Below are 26,818 nucleotides of genomic sequence, written 5' to 3'. Positions count from 1 at the left end.
GTTGTAATAACTCATCTTTGAATTCTCAACAAAAAAGGCTTTGCTGACCTAATGTACACTACAGTAGTCTGTGTGTATGCTTCCAAGCAGCCAAGGTATTAGAGCTAAAGAAAAATAAACTCCCAGCTGTAGTTTTTTTTTTTTTTAAAAACGCTAAACCAGCCCTACCTCACAAGTATTGTCATTGTTCAAATAATGATGCTAAAGTTCTGGAATAGTTTCATGAGTTGACTTAAGATTTCTATACACAGAATATATAAATTCAAATTTAGTGAATGTTGAATGATGTTTCTTCAGCACAGTGGTGTAGTGGGTAGCACTCTCACCTGGCAGTAAGAAGGGTTGCTGGTTCGTATCCCAGCCACGACACTACCTGCCTGGAGTTTGCATGTTCTCCCTGTGCCTGTGTGGGTTTCCTCTGGGTACTCCGGTTTCCTCCCACACTCCAAAGACATGCTGGTAGGTTAATTGGATTCTGGCTAAATTGTCCTGTGTATGTATGAATGTATATTAGGGACCTTGGATTGTAAGCTGCTTGAGGGTTAGTGACTGATGTGAACGCCCAATGCATATGTAAAGGGTTGTGTAAATTGACAGCGCTATACAAGTACCTGAAATAAATTATAAATATACAGCTTTTTTTTTTTTTGTTTTAAATCTCTGGCACTCCAGACTATTGAGCATATGGATTGTGTATAGTTATTGCCTGGTTTTCTAAATTAGAATTTTCATTTTATCTTTTAAAAAGACGGAACCTTAGTGTGGTTGATATCTTCCATTCCTGTCTTACATAGAATGTGTGATTGTTTTGTCTCCTGAGCTCCCTGCAAATATGGTCATATGTTTTGTAAAATTGTCCCATGTTTAACCAACCTTGAGTTGGCCATCAACCGTTGTACTGCCCTTTATTTGTGGGGCATTTGCAGGGTGCTAACAAGTGATTCCAAGTGATCTTATGTAACTTGTTGAAAAATCTCTGTGCAACATGGCTGGGCCTTCTTCAGTAATTCCTGTGGTCATTGAGAAGTGGAGTAAAAGTATTTTACCACACTTAGAACACTTTTGCTAATTGATCAGATCGGACAATAAGTTGCAGAAGGTCCCGGTGTGATCCAGAATGGGCAGATGTTTCACTTCAGGTTCTTTCTAGTATAAAATCTTTCCATCTATTGCCAGTCTTGATAAATTGTTAAAGCGGACCTTCAGTAATTTTTTTTTTTTTTTTCAAATTTCCATCTATTAAATCTTCTGCCCTTGTTGTTGTTTTAACTTTGGATAGTAAAACATTTTTTTCTGCCAGTAAATACTTTATGCAGCCCACTTCCTGTTTCTTGTCTGGTAAACAGCCTAGGCTTATGACATCATGCACAGCTCTCTCACTCTTGTGAGAGTTTGCCCAGAAAGGAGGAGGGGATGGGTCATAAGAGCCAATGAGAGCTGCAGAGCTGGAGGTGTGCCTCCTGTGTGTCTGCATAAATCCAGGAAGTGAACAGGCAGCAGCTTCAGCTGCCCACAGTTAAAATGGCTGCAACCAGACTTGGTGGAGGGAGATTTCTACAGTATATTTGGCAAGTACACAATCGCTGTATATATAAAATGGAGGGAAGCTTCAGAATTGCAAATATGTTTGTATTACAAATTATGTGAGCAGACTGCAGTTCCTCTTTAAGCCAAAATTTATATTACAGTGGTATTAAAATATTTTTTTTTCCATTTTTAAAATAACAAACATGTTCTATACATTACCTGCTCTGTGCAGCAGCTACAATCCTCTTCTTTTTGGGGTCCCCTGCCGGCACTCTTGGCTCCTCCCCCCTCAAGCAGAGGCCCCATTGAAAGCCGCTTGCCCTGGGGGCATCGCTGTGTGCTTTCTCTGAAGCCGCTGCTCTATGGACCCTTAAGACACACAGCCGTGGCTTGGCTTGGCACTGCCCCCCTCGCCTCGTTGACTCACTGGCTCTGATTGGGCTCCCACTGCTGTCTCAACCAATGAGGAGGGAGAATACCCGGACAGCCGAGGCTATATTGAACAACGCTGGATCAGGGGGAGCGCAGGTAAGAATTAGGTGGGCTGGGAGGCATGGCACTGAACTGCACACAGGTTCTATGCATGAAGGTAAAAAGCCTTTAGAATTTAAGATCTATGTATGAATTAATGCAAAATACATAGAAATGCATACATTCTTTTAAGTTTAATGGCAAAAAACTACAAATAGACATTACAACATTTTTTTTAACAGCCGGTGATCAAGTAAAGCACATAATTTCCAAGCATGCCCCTAGGGAAGAGATTTGAAAACATAATTTTAGTTCTGTTAACACATGGTATGAAGGATAATAAAGTGTTGGCCAGCGTACAGATGCAGCGAAGGTTTTGTGCCGGATGTCAGACGTAGTAATTTTTCCAGGCTTGCTGGGAGGGTCATTAGTTACATTCCAAAGCCATCTAACACATGTACCTTTTTTAGAGTTCATGTTTAAAAAGGGGTTATGGCCTCTCGGAGTGTAAAAGCTTCTGTTATTAAAACTAAATTGATTCTGTATATTCTAAAAATAAACACCGTACCCTTTCCCTTTGTCTTGTATTCACCGCGTTCTATTCATTGGAAGCTGCTGGAGACCAGACACTGGCATGCGCGGCTGTTCAGAAAGCTTGTTTATCTGTAAGCACAGCGACGGGTATAGAGAGCTTTGATCGCCAAACCATTCTGTATGTTCTAGACGCATTAATGTATAGCTGAAAACCGACACAAAGAGAACAAAGAAATACATCTGCCTTCACTATTCAGAGCTTTTCTCTTTTCTGGCGTTGATGTATCTTCGGGTAAAATTTGCTTCTGTCCTTGTTTACAATTTTATTTTTTTTAATGGGTTTCATTGGAGAATAATTAATTGCAATGAAAAATGACAAAACCTCATACTACAGCAGATTGCAAACACATTTCTTCTTTTCGCACTGTGAAGGATACGTTTATGATTTTGTTTAAAATCCTAATTTTGTTGACCCCATATATAGAGATTTCAAAGTCTAGCAATAGATTTGAGCATTTCCTGCCTCGGTTGGGTCATGAGGAGTATTAACAGAGTGATAATGTGACTGAATAGCGGAACTGGCGGTTATCACACTCTGGTTTTTCCAGCATGTTGTAAAATTGCTGCAATGCCTAGGTCAATTGCAGAGACTTTACAGTAAAATTAACTTTTTACTGTGAAAGCATGGAGAGGAGCATGGTGATAGGTCTCCTCTAAAAAAAAAAATCGGCAGATCACTCTGCTCCCAGCATACTTGGTGAAAGATTTAGCCTCCTATGATGACTTTAAAGAGGAAGTAAACCCTGATGAGTTTACTTCCTCTTTGATTCCCTGCAAAGGTAAAGCATAATGGACTACTATGCATCGCATAGTAGTCCATTATGTGTCACTTACCTGACACAGGAGCCAGCGAAGTCACCGCTGTCCCCTGTAGTCCGGAGCCTCCATCTTCTTGGTGGGTCTCGCTGCTCCGGCGCTGTCATTCGTCAGAGCCGCGATGACGGCACTCCCGCACATGCGCACGGGAGCCGCCACTCGCGGCATATCACCGTTAACTGCGGCGCGCTCAGTGCGCATGCGCCGTAGACAGCGGTGCCTGTCTTTCGGCAAATGTCTCCTAAACCGTGTAGGTTTAGGAGATATTTCTTAGACCTACAGGTAAGCCTTAATCTAGGCTTACCTGTAGGTCAAAGTGTGTTGTAAGGGTTTACAACCACTTTAAGGCTGGATTCAAACCTTTCCATGCATAGTTTAATGAGTTTGTGCGTTCTAAATTGTAATGCCTTTTCATATGCTGCCAATGTCCTCAAAAGGCCCTATGCAGTGCATCAACGTGTCAAAATTGAACATCACACATGAACTTATTTCACATGTGAACAAGTACTGTATTCAACAGTGGCTCACCTGTGTACAAGTGTTGACATGTGCCTAAATGAATAGATGTGAACGGGCCGCTTTATGTACCATAGACCTGGTTCACTTTAGACCAGTTAAGATGTCATTCTCATGTCTGCAGACATTGACCACCATCAAAGGTAACAAGCAATCTTACTGGATAGAAAACCCGTTGTTTGGTAATCCATCCCAGAAAATATGACTTTAATAACGGCATGCCGTGCAGTTATTAGAGCTAATTGGGCTAACATAAAGCACAATATTATAACTCCCAACTGTCCCCGGTTTTGAGGAACTGTCCCTCTGACCCTCTTTCCTCCTGATTTGTCCCTTATTTTTGGTCTGTTTTATATAGTTGTATATAAAATGCACTATTCGTCTATCCAAAAGTGTTTTACAATGCTAAACCTTTCATCTGTTTTCTAAATTGCTGCATCTGTAAATTCCATTAGCCATGATAAATGAATAGTAGTGGGAAAAAAAACACTTGTGAGTTTAACCAGCAATTTTTTGTATTCTCATTTAAGCGTGTGTGGGTGGGGGGTATCAGGGGTGTGTCCTATGCAGTGGCGGCCTGTCCATGAGGGGCGCACAGGAGCGCCACCCCTCCTATCCATGCGTCAGCCCCCTTATTTACATGCAAGGTTCTGGATGAATTGCGTGATTAGAGCTAGAGGCTCTAATAAGCTCCAGAAAAGGATGGGCTCGGGGCGAAGAGCACTGCACTCCGAGCCCACCCAGTTGTGTGTCACTAGCAAATGAATATTCGCTATTCTCACACTAATTATCCTCCCGACCAATCGGGAAGTGGGTCTGAAAAGCTACTTTGACCGCCACTGGTCCTATGCCTACATAGTTTTGCTAATAGATGTCCCTCATTCCCATCTCAGAAAGTTGGCAGGTATACAACATAGGGGTAGCACAAACAAATGGGCACTGCCCTTGCCTATACCCAGCATAGCATGCAAAACTAAAAAAAAGAAATCCCCAGCTCAATTTACCGACCAGCCTGCAAACAACCAAATGATCCTATCCACCAGTATGCAATAAAAACAGGGGTTTAGTCTGCACACATAGGGGCAGCCACTCCAAAAGCAACCTTAGAGATTGCTTTCACTGCATGCACCTGAAGATCTACAGTGGTAAAATATGGAAATGGTAACTATAAGGTAGAAAAGATGGAAGGTGAGCTTTTAAAGAGTTTTTTTTTTTTTTTTCTTCTTTCTTTCTTGCTTTCTTTTTTTGCAGACTAGAACTGAAAAACTTGTTTATATACACCCTGGGCGGCTGCTGATCAGCAAGCAATCTTCCCACTTTGAACCCCTGCTAATTTGCTGTTTTCACATAACTGGCAAACCGGCTGCCACCTCTGAGTGCACTCTGTGTTCTTCAGTGTGATGCAGCTCATCCATTTTGTTACTTGACCTTAGAAGCTCACTGAATGAAGCTGATCAACTCTCTTGAGTGCCGACAGCTTTGGCAGTGCTGTTTAAACAGCTGATTAAGCAGATCTTTGCCAAAACCGCTGCCAAGATGCATGTAACCATGTTTTCCCATTTTTTTTTTCTTTTTTTTTTTTTTTTTTTTTTTTTTTTAAGGCCTACTACCCTACTAAGTTACTAGACCTGTTCCAAATTAAATTTGCCCTTACCAACATCTTTAAATAGAAGTTTAGCAGAAACGTGCCAATCAAGCACCTGGGATGTATAAACTAGAAAAAAGGCAACGTTACATAGGGACAAATTACATGCTTGGATGAAAAGGCAGACCTAACTTAATGAGACAAGGCCTCATGTACACTGCTGCTGGTAAACGGACGTTTAGGAGCAGTTTGGCATTTTTTTTCAACCGCTCCTGAACTCTCCTCTGTTATCTTATCAGTATGTGTACACAGGGTCGTTTAGTCGTTTCTAGGCAGTTGATTTAGAGGTTTTTTTGGAACGCAAAAAAAATGGGTTCAGAAGCTGAGTTTAGAGGCATTACAAGCGTCAAACGATTCTAAACGCGGTAGCACGCGTTTAGCCACATTTTGTTTACAGGCGTTTTTCATTTTTGGCTATTTTGAAGAAACTCTTCTAAACGCAAAACACAGCTAAAAGCGGCATGTAAGACACATGGGTTACTATTATTTGTCAAGTTAAATCGTTCAAGAGAGGTTGTAAAAAACGTCCCCTGTACATGAAGCCTAACAGTTGGTGCCCCTATTTAATGAAGCTTCAATGGCATTTAGGTTGTGAAAAACAGTGCTTAAATCTGAAATCCAGGCGTAAAAATAAAATACTCTTGCAAGGGAGTCCCCGTGCACTGCAAGAGTTGCATGCTGATTATTTATAGAGGGTTTAACAAAGCGGCTGAATTACATGGCATATTCCCTGTTACAGCAGACTCCAGCACTCTTCTTCCCCAAGTTCTCACATGTGTGAGGTCACATAATATGTGAAGGGGGCAAACGTGCAGAAGCCTGGTGAAACGGGTAGAGGAATCCTGCCGGAGCATGGAGTTGGGTAAATGTTTCTCCTTACTCCAGCAATCCTAGACATAACAAGCAAATAACAATTTCAATCTGTTCAAAGGGCCCCCTCTGCAAGGGTCATTTTTTGTTCAAGGCTGGAGTTCAGCTCAAAGGCATGTGTAAATGACACTTGATGATCTCAACTCGGAGGCTACTTTAGCATGCTTTAAGGTGCTTTAAAGTGGTACTTGAAACTTGATGACTCAGGACCATTAGGCACTATTTAATGGGCATGGAATGCAGACCAGTGCTAACCAAGGGTCATTAATGACCGGGAAGACCTAGTTGTAAAAAAAAAAAAAAAGCAGAGGTACAGTTATGGCAGTGCCTGTTGGCATGTGTTATACCCCTATGTGTGATGTTTGTGTTTTAGCCGTTTCCTATTAAAATGAATGGATTATGTTGTATTACTGCATTCTAAAAGACAGCCATCTACAATCTACCAGTAGATTGGTTTAGATGTTATCCCATCTCTATAGTACCAGTGTAAACTAACTTTTAGGGTGTCATTTAGAGCAACTAAAGCAGATATGAATACAGAGTGTTGTACTACCATGATCTACAAGGCGGCCATCTGTAATTTACTGGTCAATTTGCTTAGACTAAAAATTTTGGGATTGTTTATAGGAGTACATTTAAATTGAAATAACTTTGCTTTGCAGTACTTTGTTTCTATTTTTTATTATTTTGCTAGTTTTGATCTGGTTGTAATATGCAACTGCCAATTTAAAACTTTGATGTGAGAGCTTTCAATTCCTGTTGCTCCTTTTTGACCTGCACCAGATTTGTAGCTGTGCTGTAGACAACCTCTCTCAATTCATCACACAGTATGGCAGGCAGGTCTTCTAGAGATTTTCTAGTTGTCTTCTAGGTGTCCAGTAGGTTACCACAACAGCCAACTGATTTGCATTTGACACTTAACCCAACTTGTCAAGTACGCATGTATCAATTAAATGAATGCAATTCCAGCTAAGAAACCTGTTCTCTGATTTAGTTACATTGCTGAGCTTTATTACGTAGCCAATCCTGTCTCCTATGATATCGACAGACATGCCTTAGAACTATTCTTATTGAATGTATTTAACTGCTAACTAAGGAAATCCAGAAAAATATAAAGGCAAACGTTTTGCTTTATTGCATTCAGTATTCTTTTTCGAAGAAAAAAAAGTGGGAAATATTTATCAAACAAATTAGAGACACAAATCCGACTGCCTCCCATTTAGTAAAGTCTATATGGTAGTTTTTCTGTAGCCCCTGCATGCAAATTTAGACAGTTACCAATCAAGATGGGACAGAATTTTACACCAAACATATGCACAATTTAGTCGTGATAGAGGTAGGTTTTATTCTGTCCCATAATCTGCCTCACTGCATTTGTTTTACCTTTGTCTTAAAATGCAACATAATTGAATAAATATATTATATCCAATGGTGAAGCGCTTCCTCTACACCTTATTAGTAGTTAAATAGTGATAATTTATAAATGATAAACTTTTTTGTGACAACGCATTATAATATGATTAAATCAATATTAATCACATAAGCTAAATACAAATCAGGAAAAATGTGATCCACATACTAATAAAGTCCCATCCAGTCTTGAACAATGTGCAAATCCAAAATTCATAAAGTCCAAACATACAGTGAGGGGAAAAAAGTATTCCATCCCCTGCTTATTTTGTATGTTTGAAAAAAGAAATGATCAGTCTATAATTTTAATGGTAGGTTTATTTTAACAGTGAGACAGAATAACAACAAAAAAATCCAAAAAAAAAAATGTTCAAAAAAGTTACAAATTGATTTGCATTTTAATGAGTGAAATATGTAATTGACCCCTTGGCAAAACATGACTTGGCACTTGGTGACAAAACCATTTTTGGCAATTGCAGAGGTCATACATTTCTTGTAGTTGGCCACCAGGTTTGCACACATCTCAGAAGGGATTTTGTCCCACTCCTCTGCAGATCCCCTCCAAGTCATTAAGGTTTTCAGGCTGATGTTTGGTAACTCGAACCTTCAGCTCTTTCCACGTTTTCTATGGGATTAAGGTCTGGAGACTGGCTAGGCTATCTAGGACCTTAATGCGCTTCTTCTTGAGCCACTCCTTTGTTGACTTGGCTGTGTGTTTTGGGTCATTGTCATACTGGAATACCCATCCATGACCCATTTTCAATGCCCTGGCTGAGGAAAGGAGGTTCTCACCCAAGATTTGACGCTACTTGGCCCTGTCCATCATCCCTTTGATACAGTGAAGTTGTCCTGTCCCCTTAGCAGAAAAACACCCCCAAGGCATAATGTTTCCATCTCCATATTTGACGGTGGGGATGGTGTTCTTTGGTCATAGGCAGCATTCCTCCTCCTCCAAACAGCGAGTTGAGTTGATGCCAAAGAGCTCGATTTTGGTCTCATCTCACCACAAAACTTTCACCCAGTTCTCTGAATCATTCAGATGTTCATTAGCAAATTTCAGATGGGCCCGTACATGTGCTTTCTTGAGCAGGGGGACCTTGCAGGCACTGCAGAATTTCAGTCCTTCATGGCGTAGTGTGTTACCAATTGTTTTCTTGGGGACTATGGTCCCAGATGCATTGGGATCATTGACAAGATTCTACCATGTAGTTCTGGGCTGATTCCCCACCATTCTCAGTCATTGAAACTCCGAGATCTTGCATGAAGCCCAAGACCGAGGGTGATTGACAGTTATTTTGGGTTTCTTCCATTTGCAAACAATTGCACCAACTGTTGTCACCCTTTCACCAAGCTGCTTGGCAATGGTCTTGTAGCCCATTCCAGCCTTGTGTAGGTCTACAACCTTGTCCCTGACATCCATAGACAGCTCTTTGGTCTTGGCCATGATGGAGATTGGAATATGATTGATTGCTTCTGTGGACAGGTGTCTTTTTATACAGGTAACAAACTGAGATACTGCTATATTCGTAGGTATAGGTCATCTTTCTAGATATGTAAAATATTTTATTTTTGTGTTGTGCAATAGTTAAGTGTAACCCCACCAAAACTCTGGAATTTGGCAAAGTGCGGTAGGAAGCAGAAATCACAAAGGTCATTATTGGCCATAAGATTGTTACCTCCAGGGGGATATGTGCTGAAAAGAACACTCAATTTTTTCACAATCATAACTACACTAAATAACACACGTATTTAAACTTTTAGGCTTAATGTACAGGGGACATTTTACAACCTCCCCTGAAAGATTTAACTTGACAGATCATAAACAACATTTAAAAAAAAGTTTGTTTTGCCATGTTTTCTTTAAAAAAAATAGTCAAAAATGTATCTCCATTAAAACTGCCTGTAAATGAAATGTGGCTAAATGCGAGTTACCGCGTTTACAAGCTGTTACAGGCATTTTGGCATTTTAAAATGCTTCTGAACATCCGTCCTGAATGCATTTTTTTGCTTTCCAAAAAAATGCTTCTGAATGAATGAATGAAATACTTGTATAGCGCACAATGCGAACTGAATCGCCTCTAAACTCAACTGCTTAGAAACTACTATAAATGACCCTGTGTACATGTACTGATAAGATAACAGAGGAGAGTTCGGGGGCAGCTGAAAAAAAAACCCAACTGCTCCTAAACGTCCTTTTACCAGCAGCAGTGTAGCCTAAATGAATGAAGCCTAAAGTTCACCTTTTACAAAAAGTGAAAAGATAAACAAACACTCCACACCCTCCCCATCCCCTGTCCCTGCTGCACTTGCTTTCATAGATAATTAGCTGTCTCTCCCGACACAGTTGGTGGAGCAGGTCGGGGATTTGAAAGCTGTGGCCTTCCTTCAGGATTGGTCAGAGTGATTTTGATTGGTAACATTCTGGCACCTGACTGCTTTAACCAATCAGAACAACTCAGATACTTCCTGACATCCCTAAGAAAAGAGGGAAAGAAAAGCACGGCTTACAAATCTTGAATTTTCCAGGTTGCCTCGCCACTTAATGTGAAATCTAAGGCATAGCTATACTCCTGTTTGCATTTCTGGTGTGCATTTTCCATGTTTAACTTTGCTAATATTTTGCTAATCAATGACCAAAACTGGAATATGACTGCTTTTAGCTTAATACTGTATTTCAGCTTTGCTCTTGGAAGCCATTACCCACTGAGAGAACCCGATACTGCACATAGAAAAGCAAACCCCATCAGATTCTAATGTGGCTTTGTGTTTCAATCGGTGGTTTTAATTGTACAATACAGCCATAATTATAATAAAATTTATAAAACATTAAAGTGGTTGCTCATTACAGCAGCTTAAATTTTAGCTGTCAATTTTCAAGTCGAAAAAATAGAAGCCTTGCAAACCTTCACTTTGCCAATGTTTACACAAACCACTGCTATGTGTTTGCTTTTAAACGGCTCACTGGTGCGTAATTGGCAAACAAAACTATCCACAGAGACCGTTTCCCCATTGGGCATCACCATCTTGTTTTTTCCCCAGTGTAAAGGAGGTGAAGCCTTCAGAACAGGCACCGCTGTCTTTTCTATGACGAGCATAAATACTGATATGTACATCAGCTGCCAGTTGTTATTGATGAGCTTAGCTGTTGACTGGAGTGTGAACGTAGCAATATGTTTACATATTTGGCAAATTGAAAGGTTTCCTTTTTAATATGGGTAAAGAAAAAAAGAATTGCAGATGGCATGAGAAGCCATAAGATTATGTTGCATATACCTAAACCTCATTGTTTTTTAAGATATCTTAAAGTGAAACTAAAGCCTTGTTTTCTTTGTGAAAAATAACAAATATGTTCTACTTACCTGTTCTGTGCAGATGGTTTTGCACAGAGTAGCCCAGATCCTCTTCTTCTCAGGTCCCTCTTTGGTGTTCCAGGCCCCTCCTTGTTGAGTGCCCCCACAGCAAGCAACTTGCTATGGGGGAACCGCAGCCAGCTGCAGCTCCGTGTGTCCATTCAGACACAGAGCCGCGGCCCCGCCTTGCCCCCTTTCTCTCCTCATTGGCTAACTGACTTTGATAGAAGCAGTGGTGCCACGCTGTTGTCTCAGCCAATGAGGGGAGTGCCGGGAAGCTGAGACACTCCTGCAACAATGCTGGATCTAGATGGAGCTCAGGTAAGTATTAGAGGGGCTGAGGAGGGGCTGCTGCACACAGGCTTTTCATCTTAATGCATACAATGCATTAGGATAAAAAAACCTGCTGCCTTTACAACTACTTTAAGAATTTATTCATGAAGAATTTCTATTGATCTTGAGAAGTCCTGCAGAAATGGTACAATTATTAGATGCACTAAAAAAATAAAAAATAAAAAAATACAGTTGGATACCAACATTAGTAGCATCAAGAAGTTCCTTGCTAAACTCAAGTTACAGTAAAACCTTGGATTGAGACTAACTTGGTCCGAGAGTGTTTTGCAAGACCAGCATTTTTTTTTTTTTAATACATTTTGACTTGGTAAACAAAGCAATGTCTTGATATACAAGTAGAATCACTTCACAACTGAGTATAAAAGAGAAGAGAGGCGCCACTAAGTGTAGCAATATGGTTACTTTTAATGAAGGTACATTTTAGCCACTCGCATGGTTGATTATTAAAACTGGCCCATCTAAGTATGCAGGCATCCAGGGTAAAACTGCCCACATAGACTGTCCTCTGCACCATCATCATATCTTTCACGCTGCACTCCACGAGTGCTTCAAGCCCTGCTTTCAGATCGCTCTACTGAAGTGTAGTCTTCCCGGTCATGATTGCAGACTGACAGCAGTGAGAGTCGGCGGTGCAGAAGATGGTCTGTCAGGCATGTCCAAAGTTCCGGTTTAATGTGGCCCCCACTTTGTGTGTGTATGTGTATATGTATGTATGTATGTATGTATGTATGTATGTATGTATGTATGTATGTGTGTATGTGTGTGTGTGTATATATATATAATAATAATAATTATATTCTGTGGCATCCAAAGCTCCAGCGTGTTATGTTTTTTATGCTGTTAATATATCTCTCTTCTTTAGCCTGACAAATCCTGAGTGCCGCGCTCATTCTTGGTATGAGCCGGGGCATGTGGCTGGGCAAGTTCGCTATTCTATGTGCCGAGCCACTATGAAGCTGACAGCGCGAAGAGCCAGTCACAGGCACTATGACTATTCCCGATCTCTGCATCTGCGGCACTCGGGATTTCAGGCTATAGAAGATAGATCTATTAACAGCATAAAAAAAACATAACACGTGCAAGCTTTGGGGGCCACAGATGTATATACTTGGGGGGCAACATCATCGCAGTTCCTTTCCTTTTGAGAGAGAAATATAGAAAGAGAAATAGAGATTTAGATCATTTTTTTTTTTTTTTTTTAACATAACATGCCTGAGCTCATTGTTACTCTGAGCAGAGAAGATATATATATATATATATATATATATATATATATATATATATATATATATATATATATATATATATATATATATATATATATATATATATATATATATATATATAATAATAATAGAGAGAGAGAGATATAGATATCTTTTTTTTTTTTTTCTTTTTTTTTCCTGACCTTAAAACGGTTACATACAAACATATTTGCATAATCTTAAGGCTTATAGTTAGTAGATCACATTCACATATATTAAACAAAAAACCGTTGGGCTCCCTTTACATTATAGAGGAGGCATTTTCTGTCCCATTGTTATACAAGTGCTAGGAGACTCCATTAGGCTATTTATCAGCGGTAGGCAAATAGCTGATCAAATAAGGCAATGTGTTGTGAAGAAAGGCCTTCTTGTCCAATACTTTTGTTTAAGAACTTCATGGGGAAATACTGTATATACCGTAAATGCATCTGAAAGGTAGTGGACTCTGATCTTGAAAAGTTTTTTTTTTTGCCTGCCACCCAATATTTGCAGCAAATTATATGTCATCAATGTTATGAAATGAATAGTATGCCGTTTGCAATAAACTTTGCATAAAATATTTAATTTTAATGGTTCAAAAAATGTCAGGCAAAATGGTCGGCCCTCACGCATGTTCAGTTCATGAAATCTGGCCCTCTTTGAAAAAAGTTTGGACACCCCTGGTCTATGTGGACAACTCTACCCCGAATGCCTGCATACTTAGATTTGCCTCTTTTAATCATCAACCATGTGAATTGCTAATTGTTGCACCATCATTAAATATAACCATATTACTAAACATAGAGGTGCCTCTTTTCTTTTATACTCTGTAGCTCCTGCTGGATTTGGTTTCTAATCCCCTTGTGGAGGCTTCCATTTGTGGATGGACATTTTATGGTTACACGACCTATCACATTGCTATAATCTTTTTATATGGTAAACTGAAGGACTTATGAATAAATGGTTATGGAATAAATCATCTGAGTTTCCATTATTTCTCATGGGGGAAATTTGCTTTTATATATGAGTGCTTTGGATTACAAGCATGTTTCCGGAACAAATTATGGTCGCAGTCTAAGGCTTTACTGTACAACGTTTTGAGCTTTTTTGGTAGTATAATTCCATGGCAAGCAAATTATAAATTCATATTGTAATGGTTCTTATCTTTCTGACTAGATTTTTGGAGACTATTATCATTTTCAACATCGGGCTGTGATGAAAAGATCCTTGGCACCTCATAGATCCAGAAACTTTCTGCTAGACCGAGAACCTCAGGTAAGACTGCCTCCTTGTCTTTCCCAACACAACCCTGTAGTTTGAAACATTCATCTTTTTATGGCTGAAAAGTATACAAATTGTGAAACTTGTTTTTGTCCCGACGTCCCCAAGTTACCAATCCTTGTATAAATGATAGTTTTGTATTACCTGTAGAGTTATCAAATCCATTTTGAATTTGAGATTAAGGGTGCAAATTCAGGGTTTTCTTGTGGTTGTTCAACCTAAATGACCCCTTCCATGGTTGGTAACTAGCTGATTGCTAGTTGTGTAGCACTGGGTATTGTAAGACTGGAGTGATCAGACTCAAGCGGTAGGTATGTTTTCAATGAGTGCCCCAGTCCAAAGCTGTATTTTTAAGGGCCTGGTAGCCCACTTTTATTTAAAAGATCAGAAAAGTTCACAAGAGACATCAGTAGCCCATGCAGGGGGTTCCACCATTACTGTATCTTGCACACTCAATACTTTAGCCTCTTGGCTTACATTCTTGCCACAGAGCTGCTTCAGGCCTCTAGCCTAGGCATTAGGTCTGCTCCTTTAGAACAAGAGTTTCCTAGAGTTAAGCTCTCTCCTAGCTTACTCCTGATCAACTCCTTGCTGCCCTCTCACCAAGTACATCTGCCTCCTGCAGACATGCAAACTCTGGCTGCCCCATGCAGCCTCTGACTCCTGCAGAAAAATGGGTGTCCACCTGACTCCCATGCACAGACTTCCTGTCTGTTGGGTGGGGCCCTGAGCCATAGCCTGGCATACAGCTGTGCAATCGGTGTGCTTTTCTCTCCAAAATCTGGCATAAACCAGCAATCTTCCAGGTAGCACAGGGTCTCGCTGCAACAATATACAGCTATGCCATGGATTCTGGTGGTTCAGGAATCTACTACCCAACTTTTCAAAGGGTTGAATAGCAAATCTAACGTTCAATGCATCTGCGGATTGAATAGATTGTAAATAAGTGAATCCTAGTCCTGAGGGACATTTAACACTTTGAATATAATATAAGTGGAGGATGTTGGTTTAGGCAAATTTGATGAGGTGGAATATCAAAGTTGCAGAGAAGGCTGAAAAGTGCACAGCCCTGGAGTTTTTGTCCAAAGCGGGCAATCAGATTTTTTTCTTATTTAGTTTTGCTATTAAATTCAACTTAAATTAATTTTTTGCTGTTGTCAAAAGTTTTGTCAATGTCTTGGTGAAACTTGATATGGTTAAAGCCAGAATTCTCACACACTAACTTCTGGAGCAGATAACTAAAATATAGTGCACCTGTTGTCTGACAGTAATCATATTTCTTCTATATGTATACATCATGAAATGTAAATCCTGGTTGTTATGAGAGGTGACATATTTTTTTCTCTAAGTATTCTTGCTCAAGTTTTTAACAACCAAACCTATTAATGCAAAAGGAATGCTTTATGATCATGAAAGCCACTTCCATTACTGTGAAGTAGTTTTTTATTGGAAGATGACGAGTAAGTAAGATGACTTGGTAAGTGGCAGTAGGCCTAGATTTCCTACAGTATTTATTTTTATACCTATATACAGCCCTTATGTCATGTACACAATAAGAACAGCAATAGCAAGGAAACCAAAAAGTGTCCTTTCGTATTGTAGACGTAATAGGGACTCTTCTGTTGTAACTAGGCTAAATACTTTATAGTAACAGAGACTATTTTAGCACTCCACGAACTAGCCGTAGAACGTGCATTACCTGCACAAAATAACAAATATGTGTTTCAGATGAGTTAAGATTTCATAGCGGTTGGGTAATTTTCCAGTGAACAGCTAACATTTTTGGAGACCAGTTCAAAGAGTTTAATGTGTTGGGCCATTTTTCATTGAATTGCTACAATTTCCTGTGAATTGCCCACTCACTCAACTTTTTTTTTTCCACATAATCTTTTTATTGAATGTAAAAATGAAAGGACAAAGTTACAAGATATCATGACAAGAAAATATAAAGACGTAACCACACATTCGCATGAATTGGTAGTGACTCAGCCCTCAATGACAGAAAAAAACATGTTGTACATCTGTGTGTAAAGCATATGTGCTTATCAGAACCATGGAGCTATTCATAGACCTACTATCTAGTGATAGTAGGTGAGAATACAAGTATGAAGGTACACAAAACTCAACGTAGACAATCAAGTGTAAAAAGAAGAAAAACGTAGGTTCAAGTCCACTTGATAGTACTAACCAATGATTAAACATATACAGAGCAGTTAAGGTTATTATGAATCTAAGTCCTAATACAAATGTTCCCTATATTTCAACATACATTGAGAACCTCCACAGGAAACTAAGCCATTGGTCAGCAATGTATGTTCTATAACCATTTGGGGGCTATCAAAAAACATGGTGATGAATAAAATAAATTTAGGCAAAATAAATAGGGTAATGGAAACTAACTGCTAATAGTCATTTTGGGGAAAAAAAAGGCAATGAATATGTATTAAATAGAAAGGGTTACTGCCATGAGCGACAAGAATGCAGTTTCCCAACAGGCATTTTAAGGTGAAAAGTCAAGGAGGGGATGACCTCATTGGTGGCATATCAACTATAGGACCAGAAATATAAATATAGAGAAAAAGAAAGGGAAGGTATGGAGTAGGGGAAAGGGGATACAACCAAAGGAAGGAAGAGGAGATGAGAGAACATGTAGACTCAACTTTGAGTTTCTATTGCTAGCTAGTTTCAAAAACAAAATGGATTGCTTTGATGGCACTACTCCTTACCCCATGTATAGCGTGCTAGTGATAGGTGGTGGTAGTAGTATCTTTACATTCAGAAGAATGTTGGCTATTGGGCTAACCCTTTGAGACAAATTTGCTGAGAACATTTGAGGAAAATTAGCGCTATTGAGTGTACACAGGCAGCTGGCCTATTATGCTGTGAATGATTTATACACACATATATTTTTTTTTTATTCCCAGATATTATCTGGTTATATGCCAGCGTTTGTTCCATAAAATAAATCTCCGATTACAATAGTATTGTATTTCACAGCAGAAGCATGAACGCTCTTGTAAAACCAGAGAGCTCTTGTGGGAACTTGGAAGATGTGTGGAACATTGCCACACAGATGGCGTGAGCCTGCCTGACATGTGTAATGATCTGTTTCAAGGATATTGGGAATGCTCTTATTTACACTCGCCCACGCTTCCATTTCATCATAATCCATGGAGAAGATTCTGGCTCCATCACATTAACTCAGCTGTCACTTTTCCTCTCTGGGAGAGGTCAGACACATTGATTCAGTTTATTTTCCGTAATATGTTTCTGCTCTGAATCCTTTCCACCCCCTTGTTCTCCAGTCATGCAGTCACTCAGAGACTCGTGCCCCCTTAGCTTCAATCCTGGCTGGATTGTGAACCAAACGCACAGACTCGTCAGACGAATCTTGGTAAAGCATCTGTCTTTGTTTATTTGTAGATGCACGTGCGCTGTAAGGATCTTTTCCATTAGACTGCCAATTTGTGCTTGCTGACCTCTTCTAAGAGGTCTTTATTTATCTATTTATATATACACATTTTTTCCTTGGCCGCCAAAGCATTGTAACGGTTATGTGCAATTTTCCTGATTAAAGCAGACAATTTCTCTCCGTTATTGCTAAGTGGGATGATTTTGCTTTCAATAGCTGTTGGCTTTTTTTTTTCTCTCCCTTCCTTTCCTCTTCATTGCTCGCATCAAGCGGTTTATAAGGAATCGGCCCATATAAAGTAATAGGAGACGGTTTTTAATCTTTGTAACATTCTGTCCTGCTGGGAGTAGATAAACTGTAATCGCTTTCCTATTTAACCCTTCGTTACGTTTTACCTAATGGTAAAGGCAACATCTTGGATCAATTTTTCTTTATCAGCCCATCGATGTAATTGACTTTCTTAGAAAAAAATGCAATAGCCCTAAAGTAAAGGTCTTATTGATTAAACAGTTGTAGTATGTTTAACTGAACGCGTATGTGTTTAATCTGGCAGAATCAGTCCCACGGATACTTATGTTTTTATATATGATATCGTAATTGCTGTAGTAATGGCTGCTCGGAAGTAGAGCTTGCATTACAAGAAAATTTCTAAATCCTCCAGAGTATTTAACTGGCTGGGAAATTAGTCTGAAAAGAGTGTGTCTTGATTCTGCCAGTGCTCTGCGAAATGGGTAGAGACATGTAAAGCACTACCAGCATGACATGATGCTACTTGTGTAAACTAGAGTGCAGTCTTGTTTGCAGAGGTCTTCAGTAATTGCTAATCTTGCAACTTCCGAGCATTCCTTGGGGCTGAATTTTGAGTGTTGAGGATAGTTGGAAGGGTGATGTCCACCCTTTTTTTTTTTTTTGCAGGTGTCAACTTTCTGTTTCTGTATGACTTGATCATTTATACAAGAGATAATCTGGATAAATAGAACGGAGTGCTGCTGCATCTCTAGGCAACACATAAAATCATTCAGTGAACTGCTGAGAAATCCAGGAAACATTGCCACTATGCTAAACACAGTGCAGTCAAATTTGATATTTAGCTGTTCAACTATTACAAATATAAGGCAAGCTGAGGTTTATCTAACAACCAAAAGAGTACTCTTGAAAAATCTGATGGGCACTCAAAATGTAAAATTATAACCTAACGTTTTAAGGGAACATAGCCTTAATTGGTCAGCGCTTGTGTTCCATCAAGTCCTAATTGTAGTGTACCAGCCGACCAGTTTGCAACAACATTTTTACCCTAGAACTTGTAATATAATTTTGTTCCACCAAATAAGCTTCAAACCTTCCATAAATCTGATCCTAAAACTGTTGGGAAGATTCATTTTACAGCCCAGGTGTCAGGAGAGTACATGCCTTCTTGCCTTCCTTCTGACCCTGTATGGGCCAGTGTGCACTTCTGGATGCATTGGATTAGAGAATTGACATTCATTTATGTTGAATGAGCGTTCTGTCTCCTAGCAAAGCTGCATCTGCTGGATAGGCATTGGGTTTTTAATGTACCTTGACATTTAACTAGACCCTAAAAGATGGTCCAATTTTCACCCAGTAATTAACTCTTTGAGTCACCTGGAACAAATAATCTCTTGGGAATCCAGACTCATGGGATCATGTGGACTGTTTGGAACTACTTCCACCACTCCTCAAACTTCATTATGTATTTTGACTGATATTCCCTTCTCTTTGGTGGAGCACTGTTGTACTCTGACTTTTGATAGGGTTCTAGGCTGGGGATGGCATTGGGCTCCATTTCTGGTCCCTTCCATATTCCCTATAACCTCCCTCTTCCTCCCAACCCTCCCCCAATCCCCCCCTCATTTACTTTCCATCTCCCTCTCTTCTTCCCTTCTCTCTTGCTCTTTATTTACTACTCTACTGCTCTATATTTCTTCATAACCATACCTACTAGACAAGCATTCTATAATGGATTAGAAGAGGCCTTCCACCTAAATAGGTGGCCCCATAGGGACCTACAGTGCCTTGCGAAAGTATTCAGCCCCCTTGAACTTTTCAACCTTTTGCCCAATTTCAGGCTTCAAACATAAAGATATAAAATTTAAATTTTTTGTGAAGAATCACCAACAAGTGGGACACAATTGTGAAGTGGAACGAAATCTATTGGATATTTTAAACTTTTTTAGCAAATAAAAAACTGAAAAGTGGTGCGTGCAAAATTATTCGGCCCCTTTATTTTCAGTGCAGCAAACTCACTCCAGAAGTTAAGCGAGGATTTCTGAATGATCCAATTTTGTCCTAAATGACTGATGGTGATAAATAGAATCCACCTGTGTAATCAAGTCTCTGTATAAATGCACCTGCTCTGTGATAGTCTCAGGGTTCTGTTGAAAGCGCAGATAGCATCATGAAGACCAAGGAACACACCAGGTAGGTCCCTAATACTGTTGTGGAGAAGTTTAAAGCCAGATATGGATACAAAAAGATTTCCCAAGCTTTAAACATCCCAAGGAGCACTGTGCAAGCGATCATTTTGAAATGGAAGGAGTATCAAACCACTGCAAATCTACCAAGACCTGGCCGTCCCTCTAAACTTTCAGCTCAGACAAGGAGAAGACTGATCAGAGATGCAGCCAAGAGGCCCATGATCACTCTGGAAGAACTGCAGAGAACTACAGCTGAGGTGGGAGAGTCTGTCCATAGGACAACAATCAGTCGTACACTGCACAAATCTGGCCTTTATGGAAGAGTGGCAAGAAGAAGGCCATTTCTCAAAGATATCCATAAAAAGTCTCGTCTAAAGTTTGCCACAAGCCACCTGGGAGACACACCAAACATGTGGAAGAAGGTGCTCTGGTCAGATGAAACCAAAATCCAACTTTTTGCACACAATGCAAAATGATATGTTTGGTGTAAAAGCAACACAGCTCATCACCCTCAACACACCATCCCCACTGTCAAACATGGTGGTGGCAGCATCATGGTTTGGGCCTGCTTTTCTTCAGCAGGGACAGGGAAGATGGTTAAAATTGAGGGGAAGATGGATGCAGCCAAATACAGGACCATTCTGGATGAAAACCTGTTGGAGTCTGCAAAAGACCTGAAACTGGGACGGAGATTTATCTTCCAACAAGACAATGATCCCAAACATACAGCAAAATCTACAAAGGAATGGTTCACAAATAAACGTATCCAGGTGTTAGAATGACCAAGTCAAAGTTCAGACCTGAATCCAATCGAGAATCTGTGGAAAGAGCTGAAAACTGCTGTTCACAAACGCTCTCCATCCAACCTCACTGAGCTCCAGCTGTTTTGCAAGGAAGAATGGGCAAGAATTTCAGTCTCTCGATGTGCAAAACTGATAGAGACATACCCCAAGCGACTTGCAGCTGTAATCGCAGCAAAAGGTGGCTCTACAAAGTATTAACGCAAGGGGGCCGAATAATTTTGCACGCACCACTTTTCATTTTTTTATTAGTTAAAAAAGTTTCAAAAATCCAATAGATTTCGTTCCACTTCACAATTGTGTCCCACTTGTTGGTGATTCTTCACAAAAAATAAAAATTTTATATCTTTGTTTGAAGCCTGAAATGTGGCAAAAGGTTGAAAAGTTCAAGGGGGCCGAATACTTTCGCAAGGCACTGTACATACTCCAATAGTGTCTTTAGTACGGCAGTGTAGGATCTCATAACTTAGAGGGTTGCTATATCCCTTTTGTCCTGGAGTATTTATAACCTACTGCAATACATTTGACATTTTTCTGCCTCTGTGGATAGTTCTGCAGTACTATGATAATTTTTGCAGATGAGGTTCAAGTTGTGTGGAGATGTCTTGGAAATGTAGGTTACTTAGGCCACTGTATACTCACAACTGTATGTTCTTTTGTATGGATATGTCCTACTCTCGTCTCTTTGTAGATTTAAAAAATTGTCAATAAACATCATTTTCATCCAGTGCATTCGATTCCACAATACTGCAAATTTCTTCAGTCCCAAGTAAACCGGACCCTCATGCCAGGAGTCTCAACTTTTCCATCTGAAAATACAACAATGAGCTATTTATTATGTACTTCCTAGTCTCAGTCTGAGTCTGTTGATCATTTAGTTAGAAATTGGTCCTAATATTGGTACTGGTCCTACCACTGTCATTTGGAAACATTGCTTTCTGGTAGATGTAGACCTCAGGCCGCGTACACACGGGCGGACTGTATGGCCTACTTAGTCCGTCTAAACACATTTCAGCGGACAATCCGCTCGTGTGTGGGCTTCAGCGGACTTTTTCAGCGTGCAGTCTGGCGTACTAAGTATTTCGGAATTTCCGTAATTCTGTCCGTCATACTTTAGTTTCAGCGGACAATCCGCTCGTGAGTAGGCTAGTTCGACGGACTAAGAATGGCGCATGCTCAGAAAGGATTTACACGGCGAAAGGTTGCATTGCTGTGTATTGGACTTCCTATTTCTAGTCCCGTCGTACGTGCTGTACACGTCATCGCGCAAGCTTTCGACGGACTGTTTGTGCATCCGTGTGTGGTCAAGTCCGTTCATTCGAAAGTAGGACGGACTGTCCATCGGATTGTATGACGGACTAAGTAGGCCATACAATCCGCCCGTGTGTACGCGGCTTCAGAGTTATGTAAAATCTCATTCTGGTTAAAATGGTTCTAAATAAATGGGTTCAACATCACTAAATTGGAGCTAGAATGTGGCTAGCAGTTGGGCAGCTTCTGCTATGGCTTTACACAGAGGTACTTGGTTTTTTAATACTATTTTGACAATTGAAGCGCCTAAGATGACCTGTAGAAATGTATTTTCTAAATTAATTATTTTGGATTACAAATGAGCACAGGTGGGTGAGACTGACCCTAGCTATTTATAATTGCATGGCAAGTGCATGCTGCTAGCTAGTATGTTTAGGTTATAAAGTCTATTTTATTGTATGTTGGAAGCAGCTAGTATTCCGGTTGATTACATGAATAATGGTATATGGAGGGCTGTCCATTAGTCTGTAGTAGTCTCATCCCCAGAGAGATTTTTTAATTTAACACAGATAGTTTCTAAAGGTGCCTATTTTACACGGTTAATTTTTATTTCATATTACTGTGTAATTGTGTATGAATTTTAGATCACATTGCAGTAATTGAATGAATGCTTTTGTTCATTTCATTGTCAAGACTAGGACAATGTATGGGCTTATCTACTGACTTTGTTGCATGCTGACTGTGGTGGAGGCCAGAGATTTTTTCGTTTTTTGTTACCAATACTACAAAACATCTTTTGCATTCAGCTGTGCGTATATCATTCAAATTGCACAAATGTTTTGTGGACAACATAAAAGCTAAAGTTTAGGCTTGGATATTTTTGCATAGCTACATTGGTCCAGCTCAGATCAATGTAGGTATGCATGTGCCATAGCTGGCTGTTCCCCACGAAAGCTGGAAATCACCATAGTAGGTAACACTACTGCAGTGATCATTGCCAGCTTTTTGGTCCAGTGCCAAGTGGTTGCCCTGCTGTATAGTAACCACAGGAGGTTAGCTACTTGCTCTGCACAATCTCAATTTGAGAGCCCTCTGCATTTTTCCAATAAATTGGATGAGGTGGAGATCGTGATGTGACCATTACACCTCTCCACCTTTTCCAGTCAGAGAACACTTTGTATTAATTGACAGAATGCAAAGCGTTCTCTGAATGACATCCATGAAAACCAGGGGCCTCCTGTGTTCGCTAAGGGCTTTGAAGCTACAGCAGTTACTGTAGTAGCCATGCCTACTATAGTGATCTCTGGCTTTCATGAGAATCCCACGGGTATGGCACATTGCTTAGTTACATTGGTCCAAACTGAAAAAATATCCATACGTAAACTTCAGCATTAAATTTGAACTAAAGCCCAAACTGTTTTCATTTTGGATAGAGTAGGTAAGGGTTATATGTCCTGTCAGTTTTTTTTTCTGTTTGGCCAATGGGCCATCTGTGTCCCATTGTGGAGATTTCATTTCACTTTTTGTCCCATAGCCAAAGCAGATTTACCAAAACCATGTAGTGCAAGGGCCTGCCTGATTGCATACATATTGAAACTCCTAATGTTTGACCTCGTATTATATGGTTTTGGTAAATCTGAAGGAAAAAAATCAGCAGAAAATCTGATAGTGTGTATGGGGCTTTACAGTAACTGTCCTTATGCACACAACTTCATAAATAAGTATAAGTGATTATGGCAAACAATATGGTTTTCAGTTCTTCCAGGAACTAATTACCCCAATAATAAACAAGGCTTTATTTTATACTATATGAATGTGAAGGAAATGCCTGAAGCTGTAGGATGTGTTACAAGTGGCCATATTTAATAATGTCTTTTTTAAATTGTGTGGGTCATAGTAGTTCTGTGTAGTTTTTCTTTGTTTTAAATACTACGCCAGATAAAAGACAGTCTCAGTGGGAATTTGATTCTTGACCATTTCCTCTTGTGATGAGATGGAAATAGGGAAGTTATCTAGTGATGTGCCATCCTCCAGATGCCATTCTTTCTCCAGGCATGTTGTGGTTTAGCTCTGCAGATTGCTTCTGGTGTTGAGATAATTCTAGTCCTTTTCTCTTCACACAACAGGCATTCAGCAAAGTATGCAGTATTGTAGATCAAAGAACATTTTCACAACGGTCCTTTGTGCCTCTACTCATTACATGTTCCAATCCAAGACAAATGAAAATCTATGAACTTCAAGCTGATAAAAGTGCTGGTGGTAGCATCCCTGCCACAGGGATCAGTGACAAGTTCTAAGACGGCAAGGTTTAAATGTGCTCAAACATGTACTACATAATAACTAGAAGTACTTGTACAATATTGGTATGCTTGAAGAAGAAAGGAGTATTCTTTGCCCTGCAGTGCTATATGATATCCTGTATAGCTGTCTTATTCATCTTCTACTCCCATCTTATAGGGGGGCTTCTATCAAGTAAAGAAACAGGGCTTGTATAAGTCGGAAAGTAACATTGAGTAAATCGGGACCTTCTAAATTAGGTGCATGCCAACGTCTGTGTTCAGATTCTTGAAGAACAGCAAGTCCTTGTACCACCATTGTGGATGAAGAATAGAAAATGTATAGGCAATGAGCCTTGGTTATCTAAAGGAAACCTAGTGCATAAAGTCAATATGGGGTAAAAGTTTGCCGTGCTCCATAATCAAACCACACAGTAATGGTTGCCATCTTGAAGGAAAGTTCCATACTGAGATTGTTGATTTCAGTGCAGCAGATGCATAAATATCTCCAACCCACATGGCAGATGTTCTCTTTGAAATTTTTGTGCTTGTGTAAACCAGATAGCAGCACTAGCACAAAGCTGACTTAATAAGCTGTAGGCACATACCTTGAGGAACATTTATGCTCTATTTCCAATTGTCATGCCACATAAATGTACAAATGGTTTTGCAAAGGTTTATTGTAATGACAGCACGTCACTCAGCCCCCCCCCCCCCCCCCCAAACCATGCCCTGAGTATTTCACCCACCGCAGGACATAATTATGGGGAACACCTGCTGTGGGTGAAACATTCTGGGTGCATGACTTTGAGGGCGAAGTGAGCAGTATGCTTGCATTGCAATAAACCTTGGCTGGAGGTTGAATGACTGGGGTGTGTGGCCCACTATTAGGATGGTGGAATACAGTAGTACAAGAACAGACTCCAGAGCCTTGGCACCTGGCTGCTTACAGAGAATCAGAGGATACAGACTGGCCTGTTAGTGGTGAAGGGGGTTGAGCTTATCTAACAATCATGAAATAAGATACAATAAATGTGACTGTACACACTATTGGTTTGTCTCTATAGACCTTCCCACCCATTCCATAATGCAATGTGGGTGCCCTACAGTCCCAATACAAGCTAAAACAATTTTTTTTTTTTTTACCATCCCTCCCTTTCACCCACCTCTAGCTCATGCTGTTAGCCATTTTTCCTCTTACCTTGTGAAGCTAGGCATACACGCCTATGTCTTCCCTCCAGGTCTAACACTGCCACTGGTTCTGGGCAGGTGGATGTCATTGTAATAAACCTTGGCTGGAGTTGAACATCTTCAGTGTGCAGCCCCTTATTTGGATAGCATTTTATGATGGTGTTCATTTTATTTGCCGTGGACAGTTTTTTTTTTTTTTTTTTTTTTTTTTCTGTGCATGTATATGAACGAGGGGTCTTCAAAAAGTTTCTGCACTTTTTTTATATTTAAGAGTTAAAAAAGAAGTGCGGAAACTTTTGAAAAACCCTTGTGTATATGTGCAATAACATTTTTAATATAAAAAAAAATGAAAACTGTTCTGTACACTGTTTAAACGATTTCCAGACAGCAAATATCTGTAGTTTTTCTCTTAATGCAGAGCGCACAAAACATTTTACAATACATTAAATTAGTGATGTTCTACATATAAAATGTAATCGAGCTCATTGAGTGCTTTAAACTGCATAAAACTGCCATCAGTTTTCAATGTACCTGGGCTAAGTGGCTCTTAAAATGCTTTGAATACCGAATTTTTCTTGCATCCAGGATGCCGGATGGTGTGTTGATGACAACATGTGTAGAGCAACAACTCAGAATTATTATTTCCTTCTGCTACCAGTGCATCCAGCCAGATGCAATTATTTCATACATTGATGTAGCCCCTGTGACTGTAGTCAGTGCTATACAGAACAGCGCTTGTATAAAAATTGTGCTATAAGGAACATTCCGTGTGGCCCATGGCATCCAATTTGCTACTAACAAGATTTCCAATTGATTGCTATGAGCTACAGGAATTTTTTTTTTTCTGTTGGCATACTTTTCTCACTTCAGTGGTTCTTGAAAATTAGATGTGTGATGGCACAGTAATGAATCATCGGCTCTTATCTAGTGGGGGGGGGGGGGCGCATCTTCTTTACCCTTTTAAGGTTGCACTAAACAATGTATATACAGGGATGTTGGTGCTAAAGGTTAGAGCAGGCCAATGTCCAATAGATGCCACTGATGGGCAGCACTGATAAGGTACTGTCAGGCATTATTGATGAGCACTGATTGGCATCTGTGAAGGGCACTGACAGGCATTACTGATGGGCACTGATTGGCACTTTGATGGGCATTGGCACTACATCATAGGCTCTTTACCACAATCGGAGTTGCGGTTTGTCAGACTGACACACTACACCACTGATCATTGCGCTGTGTGCCCCTGCGGCTGCGTGACCGTGGCTCATCCTGCTAGACATCATATGACGTCCAGTCAGAATAACTTAACCACTATGCGCACGTCATTCTGTTATATGATGAGCGGAAAATAGTTAATGACTCTGCATGGAAAAAT

The 26,818-nt window shown here is 40.0% G+C and overlaps 1 protein-coding gene across 2 annotated transcripts in view; it reads left to right on the top strand.

The window, feature by feature from the left end:
* Positions 1 to 26,818, top strand: part of FURIN (furin, paired basic amino acid cleaving enzyme) — a 391,128-nt gene that overhangs the window by 180,305 nt on the left and 184,005 nt on the right. For both annotated transcript variants that reach the window (XM_077472137.1, XM_077472136.1), the window contains exon 3: positions 13,974 to 14,072. In XM_077472137.1, the coding sequence (XP_077328263.1) occupies positions 13,974 to 14,072 (99 nt within the window). The remainder of the gene's footprint in view (positions 1 to 13,973; positions 14,073 to 26,818) is intronic.

Source organism: Lithobates pipiens, unplaced genomic scaffold (genome assembly GCF_037356315.1).
Source record: "Lithobates pipiens isolate NorthernLeopardFrog02 unplaced genomic scaffold, aLitPip1_a1.2 Scaffold_8, whole genome shotgun sequence".
Lineage (NCBI taxonomy): Eukaryota > Metazoa > Chordata > Amphibia > Anura > Ranidae > Lithobates > Lithobates pipiens.
The sequence above is the reverse complement of the archived record's forward strand: the minus strand, read 5'-3'. Positions and strand labels throughout refer to the sequence as shown.